At 36.8% G+C, this 15,898-nt stretch overlaps 2 protein-coding genes across 2 annotated transcripts; both read left to right on the top strand.

The window, feature by feature from the left end:
• Nucleotides 1–1,332: 1,332 nt before the first annotated feature.
• LOC145557432 (uncharacterized) lies at nt 1,333–4,239 on the top strand. The gene is made up of 3 exons (XM_081618615.1): nt 1,333–1,701; nt 3,161–3,684; nt 3,984–4,239. Exons 1-3 carry the CDS (start codon nt 1,333–1,335, stop codon nt 4,237–4,239), a joined length of 1,149 nt encoding a protein of 382 aa, XP_081474741.1.
• A 306-nt stretch (nt 4,240–4,545) lies between these two features.
• LOC145557431 (uncharacterized) lies at nt 4,546–8,321 on the top strand. The gene is made up of 4 exons (XM_081618614.1): nt 4,546–4,841; nt 5,031–5,602; nt 7,612–7,668; nt 7,861–8,321. The coding sequence occupies exons 1-4, from the start codon at nt 4,546–4,548 to the stop codon at nt 8,319–8,321; spliced, it is 1,386 nt and encodes a 461-aa protein (XP_081474740.1).
• Nucleotides 8,322–15,898: the final 7,577 nt, after the last annotated feature.

Raw genomic sequence — 15,898 nt, 5'->3', positions numbered from 1 at the left:
TGGTTTATTTATAAGTTGCAGGAAACACTCAAGGCAAAGGAACACGAGGAGCTAAAAATAAAAGAGATCAGTTGCAGAGTTCCTATAAAGGAACTAAAGCTTCGGAGCAGAAGCTAAGGAAAGAAGACTCGAAGCAGAGACTTCTTAGAGAAAATAAAGTCTGAAATATTTTCTATTTTAGGTTTTATGTAAGTGAAAATTAATTAGGGATTAATGCTTAGTGGAATGCGTTTAAAAAGATAAGTATTATTGACTTGCTAGAAAATAGGATAGTTTGTTTGGAAAAATATCTTTTCTGATTTTATCTTTTAAAGTTGATATTTTTATTTTTAGAAAAATATCTTTGAAAACTAAATCCCTAAACTTGCGCAACTGACTGTTGATTCAGTCTTCACCACTTACGAATACACTGCTTCCTTGAGGCTCAACGTGTCCTAGTTTTTAGGACATCATTTGAAACATTTTAAAGTAGTGGATAGTGGTGGAGTTGATATGCAGCAGTGGTGGCGTAAGTAGTGGGAGGTATGGCGTTTTCTCCAAGCAATGTTCTCTTATAAATATCGAAGTTATTTTCTGGATAACTTCACCTTGCTCAAATACTTTTATCTTTCTTTTAAGTTTACAAAAGAGTCAAGAGTCGCATTCCACTTAAGTGTTTTTTTCTTAATTACTTTCACTAGAGTTTTATAATTGAGTTGCATTTTGGGAATTGGGAGTTTGAGTGAACTCTAAGAGAAGTAAGTAAGAGAAAGAGAGAGAAGAGAATAGAAAAGAGAAGAGTGGCAAGTAGAGGGACTTGCTGCTGGGAACTTCAAGTTCATAGAGGAACTTGAAGATTGATTCTTTAGTTTTTAATAGGTTGTTTTCCCTGTTATAGTGAAGAATCTTTCCTAAAATCCCAAGTGGTCGTGGTTTTTCCTCTTGTTAGGGCCAAGAGGTTTTCCACGTAAAATCTCTCTGTGTTTACTTTGAGTTCCTGTAGCTTAGATATATCAATTCCGCAAAAAGTTAGCTCAATTCTCTCAAACTACAATTCACCCCCCCTCTTGTAGTATTCTTCTAAAGTAACAATTGGTATCAGAGCCTAATCCTCTCGAAATCAGGACACCCTGAAGAGGAGAATCTTGGCACAAAATGAATACGCATGAGAAACTTGAAGAAGGGTACTCAACTCAACGACCTCCTATGTTCAATGGAAAATTCTATACATACAAGAAGAATAGAATGGAAATCTTCATCAAAGCATAAAACTATCAAGTTTGGGGATTCATCGAAGTAGGAGACTTCGAGGTAACTAAAACCAACGCTCAAAACGAGGTAATTCCTAAACCAATGTCTGAATATGAGAAGGAAGACTTTGATAAAATGGAAATCAATGTTATGGCTGTTAAATTGCTTCATTGTGGACTTGGACCACATGAACACAATCGTGTCATGGGGTGTAAGAACGCTAAGGAAATTTGGGATCTTCTTCAGATAACTCATGAAGGAACTAATGAAGTAAAACGTTCTAAAATTGATTTGCTCATGTCTAAGTACGAACGTTTTGAGATGCAACCCAAAGAATCTATCCAGGAAATGCTTACTAGATTCACTAACATTATTAATGAACTAGTTTCTCTTGGTAGAAAAATTCCTACTGATGATCAGGTTAGAAAGGTGCTAAGAAGTCTTCCTCAAGATGAGCGTTGGAGAGCTAAGGTGACTGCCCTATGACAGGGTAAAGTCGTATCCACTAATCAAAAGTAATACCTAAGTCCTCTAACTAATGTAGATAGGGAAGCAGGGTCGAATCCACAGATAAACGAGTCTTTCTATTCCTAATTAACTAAAGTAATCTAAATTATAAAGTAACCAATATATGAATTTAATGTGAAACTAAACTACGAGGATTAAGAATAAGGAGAAGATAATATATAAAAGGATCTAGGGCATAGGTTCACAAATAAATAATATTCCAGGGTAGAATATAATAATCATTCATCAATGCATACATTAATCAGATTATAAAGGGTTTTCCCTACGTATTACAATCACACAATTAATTTACCGGTATTAAATCTCATCTTTCGAATCTCGACTTAACCATTTATAAATTAACCCGCCTATTGAAACTAGACCTAAACATCAATTCTCATCTGTCGAATCTCGAATCAATATTGTCAAACTCATGCATAAAAGATCAGGCCTAATCTAGTCACAGAGCATTAAATCAATCAATAGGAAATTAATTAAGCATTGACAATCAATAACAATAAATTACCCCTTCATATTATTTATGGATCCCCATAAACCCTAGAAATAAAACTACTCACACATAATAAAAACTAAACTAATCAAAGAAATAAAACAAGACATGATCAAAAGAATAAAGTAAACAACTAAGATTAAGAGAAGAGAAATCGTTACCAAAATAAATCTGGAATTAAGAATAAAGTTGAGAACAAAAGTATAAGAGAAAGAATTAATCTAAAAGCTAAGTAGAGAGAGAAAATCTAAGAAAACAATTAAGAGAGTAAAGAAGAGAGTCCGGAGATCCTAAAATCATTTTACGGAGAAGTATTTATACTCCGTACAAATCCTAAACTAACACAAACTTAAACGACGAAATTAACCCCTAATAATTACACGCGCCCGATCGGGCGAGGCACCGCCCGATCGGGCGCGCCTTTTTACTCGTCAGTACGCTTCTCGCGCCCGGCCGGGCGCGTCACCGGGCTCCGACCTTTGCTTCTCTCGCCCGGCCGGGCGCGCCTCCGGGCGCCAGCCTTTTTGGCCGGGCGGCTCTCTTGGGCCACTATTTGGACTACTATTGGGCTCCAATTCTTCGGGCCAATCTGGGTTTCCTCTTCGAGTCTTGAATACTTGGTCCAAATGCCCCGGTATCACACATACCGAGCCCTTAATCACCGGTTCGATGGCTCTAACCGGCCCTGGGCTATAAAAACTGGTTGTGCTTCTCCCATGCTTGTGATTGCTCCATAATATCTCGGGAAAATGCTCCAAAAGTGCAAATCCCTACAAAAGTCAACCAAATCTACGAAAACACTAGAAAACACCAATTAGTAATAAAAGTGGCTCTAAAGAGTCAAAAACACTACTAATTATGACCAAGGGACGGGGGTAAAATACTATATAAAATAGACACATCACCCTACAGGAAACAAAGGACTTCACGACGTTCAATATTGAACAACTCGCAGGTTCTCTAATGACACATGAGCTTCATTTAGGAACTGGCAGCAGTGAAGGCATCAGGAACAAGGGCCTGGCTCTCAAGGCTGATCAAGAGGAATCTGAAGTGGATGAAGAAGAGGCTGCAATGTTGGTCAGGCGTTTCAAACGAATGTTCAACAGAAACAATCGGAACTCCAAAAACTTTCAGAAGAGAACCTCTAACTCCAAACCAGAATATAGCTGTCACAAATGTGGATCAACAGACCACTTCATCAGAGATTGTCCTCAATGGGACATCGAGAAAGGAAAAGGGAAGATCAAGGAACAAGGAAAAGAGAAATACAAGACTCCCTTTTCAAAAACGGATGTCAAGAAAGCTATGATAGCTGCATGGGGAGATTCCGATAGTGAAGAAGATGAAGATCAACCAGAAGAGGAGGTAGAAAATCTTTGTCTAATGGTCAAATCAGATGACATGCGTTCATACTCAAGGAACTGGAAAAGGAGGTCCTAGTGAGGGGGAACAACCTATGGTACCTCGACATCGGTTGTTCAAAGCATATGACTGGAGACAAATCAAAATTCCTTTCACTAGAGACCTATCCAGGAGGAACAGTGACTTTCGGAGACAATAAGAAAAGAGAAATCATTGCTAAAGGCAAAATTGGAAAGTCAACCTCCCATGCAATATAAAATGTGTTCCTGGTCGAGGGTTTGATGCACAATCTACTTAGCATATCACAATTTTGTGATAGAGGAAACTCGGTAAGCTTTACTTCTGATGAATGCCATATCTTCAATAACAGATCAGGAAAGGCTATTCTAAAAGGAACGAGAAGAGGAAACACCTATGTGGTTGACCTTGACTCAATCTCAAAGAGTAGCCTTACATGCTTGAGTGTTATTGAAGATGACTTTCTACTTTGGCACAAACGCTTTGGACATGCTAGCTATGCTTTAATTGATAAACTCGGGTCAAAGGACTTGGTTGTAGGACTACCCTCCATCAAGTTCCTAAATGATAAAATCAATGATGCCTGTGTAAAAGGAAAGCATGTCTGAAGCTCATTTAGATCCAAAAAGATGGTCAGTACCACTAAGCCATTAGAATTAATTCATATGGATTTATGTGGTCCCATGAGAGTCCAAAGTAGAAGTGGCAAGAAATATGTGTTAGTTATAGTTAATGATTACTCTAGATTTACATGGGTGATTTTTCTAACAAGTAAAGATGATACCTTTGATGAATTTGTAGCATTTGCCAGACATGTGCAGAAAACAAGTGGATTCTCAATAATCCATCTAAGATTTGACCATGGTACAGAATTCAAAAATTCAAAATTTGATGAGTTTTGCAGGGAATAAGGAATGAATCATAACTTCTCTGCACCTAGAACTCCTCAACAAAATGGAGTGGTTGAAAGGAAAAATCGAACGCTGAAGGATATGGCAAGAACAATGTTGATTGCAAGCTCACTGCCAAGGAACTTCTGGGCTGAAGCCGTCAACACAGCATGCTACATGATTAACAGAGTAACCATAAGAGCCATAAGTAACAAGACTCCCTATGAACTGTTCAAAGGGAGGAAGCCAAATATCTCTCATCTCAGAGCCTTTGGATGCAAGTGTTTTGTTCACAATAATGGAAAAAGGAACTTGGGAAAGTTCGATGAGAGAAGTGAAGAGGCTATATTCCTTGGCTATGCCTCAAACAACAAAGCTTATAGAGTTTACAATAAGAACTATTTGTGTGTTGAAGAAAGCATTCATATCATATTTGATGAATCTAACTCTTTTATGAATGTGCAGGAACATGATAACAATGATTTTGAAATTGGATTGATCAGAAACAGGGATGAAGAAGAAGAAACTCATAAGCAAACCAGAGAAGAGCAAAGAGATCCAAATGAAGAGATTGCGGAAAATCCTCAGGAAAATAATCAAGAAGCTCAAGCAAATGAAGAGCAGATCAATGAAGAGCAAATCCTCGAGGATCATGAAGCAGAAGAAGAAGGTGGAAATGTAGAGCAAGAAACTCCTCAAATCGGAGTTCCGGCAAGAGAATTCCAGCCTAAGCCCTTCAAATATCAAGGATCTCATCCCACCGATCTAATAATCAGTTATATAGGCAGAGGAACTCAGACCAGATCACAGATGAGGAACTTCTGCGCATTCAATAATGCATTTCTCTCCATACTGGAACCTCAAAATCATCAGGAAGCCTTAGAAGATGCTGATTGGATTGTAGCCATGCAAGAGGAACTAAACGAGTTTGAAAGAAACAAAGTCTGGCATCTTGAAGCCAAACCCAAGGAAAAGAAGATAATTGGTCTCAGATGGGTATTCAGGAACAATCTAGATGAATATGGAACAATCGTGAGGAACAAAGCTCGTTTGGTTGTAAAAGGCTACAACCAACAGGAAGGTATTGATTTCGAAGAAACCTTTGCTCCTGTAGCTAGATTAGAAGCTATTAGAATACTGATTGCTTTTGCTTCTTACATGGGTTTCAAACTTTACCAAATGGATGTGAAATGTGCTTTTCTCAATGGTTACTTGATGGAGGATGTTGATGGGCGTTAGAACGGTCGCACATTCCACACTCAATCAAACACATTTATTAACAAACACCTTACAAACCAAGCATAATGACAAGTAAGAGTTCGGTCCACAAGGAACGGGATATGGTTGCCAAAGATCTTAACACTTAAGCTAATTCGAAGTCAATGGTGAATTAGGGTTCGTCAAGAAGACAAACAAACTATGGTTCTAAATCAATGGATTGAGGACACTAGGGAATGGGATCCACTCGACCAAGGCAAATAGACAAACGGGGAGTGAAATTGATAAGATATAGCAAGGACTATATGTAAGATCAACCTCATGCAATTAGAAAACAACTCACACTACTAAACTTAGATTCCTCATTAGTTTAGCAATAGGAGATACATAATCAAATTACAATAAGTAATGCCATGCTTCATTCACATTTCCATGTCAAACTAAGCATATCATGCTATCAAGCTCCTAAATCAAGGGTAGCTAATCCTATCATTGAAGAACTAACAAGCAATCTCATATAATCAATTTAATTGCAATACAAGCATCAATGCTTCTCCCACATTTGCATAATTAACCCAAAAGGTTGAGCTTCACCCAACCCCTAGCAAGTAGACTACTCACAACTCATATTTATCAACATGCAAACAAGTATTAGGGTTCTAACTTCTTCAATAATTGGGGAAAAATGATTAACAATTGAAATAACTATCATCCAATAACAAATTATCAAGAACTAAGAAGATTTAAATATCATGAAACAACAAATAAAATCAGAAATTAAATGGAGAAAAGTAGAAGGAAGTTACTAATTGAGGCTTGAAATTGTTGAATACAAAGTGCCAATCTTGAGAAACAAACTTGAAACCAACTATTACAATGATTGAATTGATGAAAATTAAGCTAAATTAATTAAAAGGAATGTTTAAAACTAAGAGGAGTCTCTAAAAACTAGACTATATCTGTCTAGGTTACAAATGAATAAAGGAGGAAGTATTTATACTCCCCGTAACACATAGGGAAATCCGTCAAAGAAAACGGATTTCCCAGCGAGGAGCGCCCGCTCCAAAAGTAGGAGCGCCCGCTCCACAGCCATGAGCGCCCGCTCCTCAAGGCTGCACGCCCGCTCCTCACAGGGTGTGCAATTCTTGAAGCTTTGGCAGAAAGTTGGCAGAAAGATCGGAGCGCCCGCTCCTGAGGGGTGCACGCCCGCTCCTGCTGGAGCGCCCTCTCCATTCTTTAATTCTCTTGCCTTAAACACAAACCATGCACCGAAAGCTTGCCAAATTGAGTCCATAGACCTGCAAAACATGGACAAACACAAACCAAGAGGGGGAAAGCGGAGAAAAAACATTTTCATTCAAAATTGGGTTAGAAAGAGGGGAAATGATCGCAAAACCGGGTTTAAATTAACACAATAAGTGGTCAAATAAACCACTTATCAGATGTGTATGGAAAATCCAAAATTTCCAAATCATGTGTTTAAGCTTGACAAAGCCCTTTATGGTCTTAAGCAAGCCCCAAGAGCCTGGTATGAAAGGCTCTCTAAGTTTCTTTTGCAAAATGATTTTAAGAGAGGAAAAGTTGATAAAACTTTGTTTTTAAAATCAAAAGGAACTGATCTTTTAGTTGTACAAATCTATGTGGATGATATTATCTTTGGTGCAACTAACGATGTCTTGTGCAAGTACTTCGCTGATCTCATGAGTGGTAAATTTGAAATGAGCATGATGGGATAATTGAACTTCTTCCTTGGCCTACAAATCAAGAAGACAGAGAAAGGAATCTCAATTCATCAGCAAAAGTATATCAAGGAACTACTGAAAAAGTACAACCTTGATCAAGCAAAAACAAATCACACACCCATGGGAACAGGCACAAGACTGGATGATGATCCAACAGGAACTAGTGTGGATCAAAAGATGTACAGAGGTATGATAGGTTCCTTATTGTACTTAACTGCTAGTAGACCTGACATTGCTTTCAGTGTTGGATTATGTGCCAGGTTTCAGTCGAATCCTAAGGAATCTCACCTAACTGCCGTAAAAAGGATACTTAGATACTTGAAAGGAACTAATGAGTTATGTATCTTCTATCTTATAAGTGATTCTTTTGATCTGAAAGGTTTTGCAGATGCAGATTATGCAGGAGATTTAGTCAATCGAAAAAGCACATCAGGTATGGTCCAGTTCCTAGGGCCATGCTTAGTCTCATGGGGTTCTAAGAAACAGAACACCGTAGCTTTATCTACTGCTGAAGCAGAATATGTAGTTGCTGCTGCCTGCTGCTCTCAAGTATTGTGGATAAAACAACAACTCAGAGACTTTGGTATGAAATTTGATTGTATTCCCATTTTCTGTGATAACACAAGTGCCATATGTATCTCTAAAGATCCAATGCATCATTCACGTGTTAAGCATATTCATATTCGTCATCACTTCTTAAAGGATAATGCTGAGAAAGGCTTAATTAAATTAGAATTTTTTAAAACAACTAACCAAATTGCTGATATTTTGACTAAGCCTTTAAACAGAGAAAGACATGAGATGATGAGGATGGAGCTTGGAATGATTAAGTTGTGTTAAGGAAAAAGCCTTGATGTTCCCTCAGGTAAAATCTCCAAAATGATGTACATTTTATCTCACACAAAAATGATATGTTTAATTACATAGATATGGCAAGTGATTTAAGCATGTATATTCAAAGTTGTGCATAAAAGAAATGATAATTCTTGAAATCCTTGACTAATGGCATGAGCTATGTTGACTTGTTCCGTGCATTAATTTGTATATTCACAAGTTTATCTATTCAACAAAATTAATCGTTTTGATAACTTTCTCTAATTTTTTATTTTTATCTTATCAAACATGGTTTATCTGATGGATACATTCAATATTCATCCTCTTTTGTTGAATTAATCCCTTTACATGCAAAATACATTTCACTTTCTAGAATTATCTTTTTATTTACCCAATGCTATAAATGCAAGTGAGGCATCATCATAATTCACCTCACCTAACCTCTACCCTGAAGCGACACCTCACATTTACTCCAGTATAAAAGGTGATGGGTAATTCCAGAATTTTCACACCACTTAAATCAATTATTCCTCTCCCTTACAAAGAACCTCACTCATACTCACCCATGGACATCTCACAAAAAGTTCAAACCCTAGCCTCAGAACAATCCTCTGCTGTGAAAATCCAAGAGACCACCACTGATAAAACCTCATAAACTCTCAAACAACTCCTACTTGAGTATCCTCCGTCTCCAAAAAATACCAAAATGGAAGAGGAACCAGAGCAGTCCAAAGAAGAAATCGAGGAATTGGGGGTTTCTCTCAAGCACAAGACAGCAGCGATGAAGCGTCTTGAGGATAATGCAAGGAATTTTGTGTCCGGTCTGAGTTTGAATCTTCCATGGTGTAAAGCTAGTAAGTTCAATAAATTTCTTGAGTTGATCGAATTTCAAAATTGGACTTATCTGTTGAGTGAATGCTTTAATAAGCCATTGTATGTTGATGCTTTGAGAGATTTTCATTCTTCCTTTTCTTGTGAGAAAGGGAAAATTTCTTGCGTAGTCTTACGAAAATCTATTGATTTTGATGCCGAATATTTAGGAGAATTGTTTGATGTTCCTAATTCTGGCTATGAGTTGTATTTTAAAGGTTCTGTGCAAAAACCTCTTCCTAACACCTCAATTGATTCAATTGTTGAACATTACCAAGGAAACCCTAAAGCCACCTATGTCAATCACAACAACTTTACCCCTCTCCAAAAACTGCTGTTTGAAATCATACACAATGATATTGTCCCAAGAACCTAGAAAAGAGATTCACCCAACAAGCTTGACTGTATCTTCATGTATTGCCTTGAACACAAAATTCCCATCAACTTTCCTTCTATCATGATTCAGCACCTTGACCATTGTGTACCCCGCAATCGGAAAATAGGTTATGGTAACCTTCTAACTACAGTCTTTGAAAGCTTTGACATTAACCAATCTGCATGTGAACCCCTGCTCCTAAAGAACAATGAGTATGTTCAGAGAACTTTCTTTGAAAATAGAGGATTGCATGTAGTTTATGGTTGTTTGGAGGTATTGCCTACTGTCTCAGAAGGAGAAGAGGAAACAAAAGTTGAGGGGGAAGCATCTGGAGCAAAAGTTGTTGAAGGAGGAAAACCAAAAGAGAAAAAGAGAAAGGGAGAAAGGGTTAGAGGTTGAAGCTCGGGAAGAGGATGTATTGGAGACAGGGGGAGGAAGAGGAAGAGTCTCAGGTTGTGATGTGTCCATTTTATATATTATTTTACCCCCGTCCCTTGGTCATAATTAGTAGTGTTTTTGGCTCTTTAGAGCCACTTTTATTACTAATCGGTGTTTTCCAATGTTTTCGTAGATTTGGTTGACTTGTGTAGGGATTTATGCTTTTGGAGTATTTTCCCGAGATATTTTGGAGCAATCACGAGCATAGAAGGACACGACCACTTTTGGAGCCCAAGATCGGTGAGAGCCGGTGATTAAGGGCTCGGTAATTTGGATCACGAGGCATTTGGACCATGTATTCGAGACCCGAGAGGAAATATGGATTGGGCCGAGAAATCTAGCCCAATCGAAGTCCAAGCCTCGAAGATGAAGACCGGGCCCGATCGGGCGGCTACGTGCATTGGTGCCCTCAAGGAAGAGGCGCGCCCGATCGGGTGAGCTAGGCTCGATCGGGCGCGGCACATCAGTAGGAGCATAGCAAAAAAGGTGCGCCCGATCGGGCGCGTGTTTCTGGAAAGGGTCTTTTGACGAGCAATTAGTTTCTAATTAGGAGTTGTTCTAGTTTTGTTTTTAAGTACGTTTTTAGGACGATTAATTCATCTACCTTCTTCTTAGGATTTCTCTCTCTCTACCTAGTAGTTTTCTCTCTCTTAATCTCTCTCAAAAACCTTTGTTCTTATTTCTTTCATTAATTCCAGATTTATTTTGGTAACGATTTCTTCCCTTAATCTTATTTATTTATTTTATTCCTTTCATCATGATTTATTTTATTACTTTGATTAGTTTAGTTTTTAATATGTGTGAGTAGTTTAATTTCTAGGGTTTATGGGGATCTAATAAATAATATGAAGGGGTAAATTATTGTTGTTGATTATCAATACTAGATTAATTTCCTATTGATTGATTTAATGCTCTGTGACTAGATTAGGCCTATCTTTTGTGCATGAGTTTGACAATATTGATTCAAAAATCGAGAGATGAGAATTAATGTTTGGGTCTAGTTTCAATAGGCAAGTTAATTTATAAATGGTTAAGTCAAGATTCGAGAGATGAGATTTAATACCGATGAATTAATTGTGTGATTGTAATACGTAGCGAGAGCCCTTTACAATCTGGTTAATTGATGCATTGATGATTGACTATTATTGATTATTGATATTGCATGATAATTTCCTATTGAATTGTTTTAACGTTTTACAATTGCGGCTTGTAAAAGTATAGCAATATTAAATTGATGAATCGAGCAGATGTTAATTTGATATTAAAGGCCATTTTCAATAAGAACTTAAATCTAGTAAATTGCGAGAGCCTGTTAGATCTATGTTGATTAATAAATTGCGAGAGCCTGTTAATCATGTTATCTATGCAATGTCAATGATTGATTACTATGTTTTACCCTGGAATATTATTTATTGGTGAACCTATGCCCTAGATCCTTTTATATATTGTTTTCTTCCTATTCTCAACCTTAGTAGTTTAGTTTCTTACTCATTCATAAATATTGGTTACTTAAATAATTTAGATTATAATAATTAATTAGGAGTAAAAATACTTGTTTCCCTGTGGAGATCGACCCTACTTCCCTATCTACCTTAGTTAGTGATTTAGGTAATTATTTTTTATTAGGGGATACGACTTTACCCTGTCAGGTTGTCAAAGAAGAAAGAAAAAGAGCTTGAGCCTGTTCTCATTGATCTAGGGGAACAGGACACTATGAAAGAAGCTCAAGTTCCTACTCCTCCTGTGTCTCCTAAGTCTGCACCAAAGGAAACAAGGTTTGAAAAGATTAGTTCTCCAACTATGCTCAATGAAGCAGTTTCAATTGAGCTGCAGGAATTGAAGGACATGCTCAAAGATGTCATCTCAGAACTCAAGAGCAATACAGGCAGGGTGGATGCTCTAGAGAGAGTTGTATCTAGTTGTGCTACTGATGCAAAGTCACTACTTCTCCAGGTTGCTCAGGCAAGGGATGAAGCAATCAAGCAGGTGGTGGAGAAGATTGCAGCCAAGCTTGATGATCTCAATGCAGTAGAAATATGATCCTGTTCCTGTTCCCTTAGCCTATAATGATGCTGCTTTTGTGTTTATTCTGCTATTTCTGAGCAATGGTTTTTCTTTTGGGTCTGTAACTAAAACAGGGATTATTGGCTGTTTTTTTTTTAACTTATGGATTTGATGCACTTTTGGCCGATGTTTAACATTGGTTTTGGATGGATGTTTTATCAATATTTTGTGCATATTTTCTGCTTTGGATTGCTTATATGATCTCTGCCTTATCATTAAACCATGTTATGGTGTTGTGCTTGAGATAATTTGTTATATACATTGTGTTTTTGATAATGCCAAAAGGGGGAAAGTATACAGGCAAACTACTTACACACTTATCATCCATCTCTGCCTCAAAAGTTTTGTGTCTCTCAGATTCTCAGTCAGGTATAAAACTTGCTCAGAATTCATTTTTTTCGGTAGTTTAATTGATCTCTTAACTTATTGTTTGCTCTAACATGTTTGCCTTGTTTGTCATCATCAAAAAGGGGGAATATTGTTGCCCTTGATGTTTTGATGATAACACAAGTCAAATAAGTGGACTAATGATTTCTGTGAGTCTTGTGGTTTATTTATAAGTTGCAGGAAACACTCAAGGCAAAGGAACACGAGGAGCTAAAAATAAAAGAGATCAGTTGCAGAGTTCTTATAAAGGAACTAAAGCTTCGGAGCAGAAGCTGAGGAAAGAAGACTCGAAGCAGAGACTTCTTAGAGAAAATAAAGTCTGAAATATTTTCTATTTTAGGTTTTATGTAAGTGAAAATTAATTAGGGATTAATGCTTAGTGGAATGTCTTTAAAAAGATAAGTATTATTGACTTGCTAAAAAATAGGATAGTTTGTTTGGAAAAATATCTTTTCTGATTTTATCTTTTAAAGTTGATATTTTTATTTTCAGAAAAATATCTTTGAAAACTAAATCCCTAAACTTGCACAAATGACTGTTGATTCAGTCTTCACCACTTACGAATACACTGCTTCCTTGAGGCTCAACGTGTCCTAGTTTTTAGGACATCATTTGAAACATTTGAAAGTAGTGGATAGTGGTGGCGTTGATATGCAGCAGTGGTGGCGTAAGTAGTGGGAGGTATGGCGTTTTCTCCAAGCAATGTTCTCTTATAAATATCGAAGTTATTTTATGGATAACTTCACCTTGCTCAAATACTTTTATCTTTCTTTTAAGTTTACAAAAGAGTCAAGAGTCGCATTCCACTTAAGTGTTTTTTCTTAATTACTTTCATTAGAGTTTTATAATTGAGTTGCATTTTAGGAATTGGGAGTTTGAGTGAACTCTAAGAGAAGTCAGTAAGAGAAAGAGAGAGAAGAGAATAGAGAAGAGAAGAGTGGCAAGTAGAGGGACTTGCTACTGGGAACTTCAAGTTCATAGAGGAACTTGAAGATTGATTCTTTAGTTTGTAATAGGTTGTTTGCCCTGTTATAGTGAAGAATCTTTCCTAAAATCCCAAGTGGTTGTGGTTTTTCCTCTTGTTAGGGCCAAGAGGTTTTCCACGTAAAATCTCTCTGTGTTTACTTTGAGTTCCTGTAGCTTAGATATATCAATTCCGCAAAAAGTTAGCTCAATTCTCTCAAACTACAATTCACCCCTCCCCCCTCTTGTAGTATTCTTCTAAAGTAACAGAAACTCTGCTGACTGTATTTTCCTTGATCTTCTAACAACAAAATCACCAACCATTAAAGGCTGTGACGAGTGTACACCATTCAAAGTAGTACAATTTTAATCTGGTTTTGGAGAATTTTTTTTTGAGGTTGTATACCCAACTGGTTCATGTTAGTTTCTTTTCCATGAAGAGACATATTAACATATTTTTATGATATTTGTATCGTATCCACAAGAACTTAACTGCATATTACTATCCCTATTGTGTTACTTGTATCCTCATCTATGTAACAACTTTGCTAATTCCCTGCTCTGAAATGGATTGTATCAGAAAACAAAAATATTTGCTCTGATTATTATTGTTTCCTAAATGGATTGATTGTATCAGAATATCTGAAATACTATCATAAAACAGAAATACTTTCCTAAATGGATTGATCTTGCTGAAATTAATAAGTGTATGTATATGATTTTATAGGAACTTGAGGCACAACCTTGTTAAAATGAGAATGAGATCACCAAAATCAATGGTTCTAGTTCAAATGTAACCACCTCATCCCAAGCTAATGATGATCCCATGTATTTGAAGTTATGGGAGAAGTCAAAGAGGTATGTTGAATGTTTATCTAATGCACGAACATCACTTTGTTTTTCTTTATTTTAAAATTCTGACTTTGTTTTATCTTGTAAGGCATAAAAATGGGAAGTTTAATTAACAATGAGGCCGAGGAGAAGTTCAAGGAATTAAGGGAGTTGCATGAGAAAGAAATTGGTGAAAAGGGGGTTGATAATCTTACTCTTGAAGAAGCTTATGTGAAGGTTCTGGGACATCGTTCAGGTTATGCCCGAGGTTTAGGCAAAGGGCACCCAGACACCCGGGGTCGTCTAGAGATGGAAAGATAGGAAGAGCTGAGCCGGAACATAATGTTAAAAAACTACAAAATGAAAATAACATGATGCGATCTGAATTGGAAGCGTCTAATTAAGAAGAAACAAGAAGACCTAGAACAAAAGTTTCGGTTAGTCATGGAGAAGATTGGCCTTGATGGTTGATATAGGTAATGTTTTCTAGCTCACTCTTTGCAATAACTTCCTAAGGACTGTCTTCTAGTCTTGAAATTTTTGATGGATTATCAAGCTTTATAGTATACTAACTTCCAAAACCCTTTGTTTGCATTCCTATGTTTGAAGTTTTGAACTTCTAAAATTCTGATTAGTCTTTCAAGTGTGCATGGGTAAACAACAAAATAGGTTGCTCTTATCCACCTTTGTTGTTTTAGACGTCATCTAATGTATACTAACTCAACTACACTTTAGTCATATTATTGGTTTGTAATGGAATCACTGTCAGAGAATGATCCCCTGCTTTCCTCTTATTATTTCCTAACTAATTATTTGGGACTTCTCTATCCTTCCAACTTTCTTGAATTATTTCTGCTCCAATGTTGATAGTGGTGAATGGTGATTAAAGGACAAAAGTTCTAGTGTCGTTGAGTTATCATATGGTATATCAAGTTGCATTGTGCTTGTTCATAGAACACTCTCTGAGAAATACTAAGTTAGTATGGCCTATGTAGTTGAGAAATACTGAGTTAATATCTCAAGTTGCATTGTGCTTGAAAAATGATATTTGGTTGATATCTTTCTCTCTTACTCTGTAGTTGAGTTAGTATGGCCTATATATGTGGATGATATCTACCAAAAGAGAAATACTGAGATGTTGCTGACTATCTGCTCTTTACACTATTCTTTACTGCATGTCTAGTTTCATTGCTGGAAGATATATTGTTTATACTTTATTTGGTATGTAAATAGTAGTTCTTTTGAATCTGTTGTTATCTTTTCTTTCTCTCCCTAAATTTTCTTTAAAATGTTTTTCAGAAGGATCTCTTAAATGTTCTGAGGAGGTTGAAAATATTGATGGTAACAAAGAGACAGAATGGTTACATATATCTTAAGTGCAGTCAAGGTATCATGCTTTTCTTATACAAAGTAACTGCTATACTTTGTGATCTCCTTTCTCCAAATTTTTTGAATTGCGGTATCTTTGTGATGTAGAGTAGTAGTGGTGTAGTGGAGTCAGAACACTTATATTTATACCTCCATGATCTGACAAAATAGGATCTTATTGTGTAGTTGTTGTCCATGTACACATTCAGCTTACCTTTTTAATATCTTGATTGTTGGCAGGATAGATAGAACTGGAGAAGGATGAAGATAGACAAGATGAAGGAAG

This window comes from Chenopodium album, chromosome 9 (assembly GCF_948465745.1).
Source record: "Chenopodium album chromosome 9, dcCheAlbu1.1, whole genome shotgun sequence".
NCBI classification, from domain to species: Eukaryota; Viridiplantae; Streptophyta; class Magnoliopsida; order Caryophyllales; family Amaranthaceae; genus Chenopodium; species Chenopodium album.
The sequence above is the reverse complement of the archived record's forward strand: the minus strand, read 5'-3'. Positions and strand labels throughout refer to the sequence as shown.

Bases quoted from the DNA above. Each gene is read 5' to 3' on its own strand.
- LOC145557432 (XM_081618615.1), top strand. From the start codon at position 1,333: ATGTCTGAATATGAGAAGGAAGACTTTGATAAAATGGAAATCAATGTT. The intron at 1,702-3,160 runs GTGACTGCCCTA...ATCACCCTACAG, and splicing joins ATGAGCGTTGGAGAGCTAAG to GAAACAAAGGACTTCACGAC. The intron at 3,685-3,983 runs GTCCTAGTGAGG...CTTCAATAACAG, and splicing joins TCAAGGAACTGGAAAAGGAG to ATCAGGAAAGGCTATTCTAA.
- LOC145557431 (XM_081618614.1), top strand. From the start codon at position 4,546: ATGAATCATAACTTCTCTGCACCTAGAACTCCTCAACAAAATGGAGTG. The intron at 5,603-7,611 runs GTATTGATTTCG...CCATGGGAACAG, and splicing joins AGGCTACAACCAACAGGAAG to GCACAAGACTGGATGATGAT. The intron at 7,669-7,860 runs GTATGATAGGTT...TTGATCTGAAAG, and splicing joins GGATCAAAAGATGTACAGAG to GTTTTGCAGATGCAGATTAT.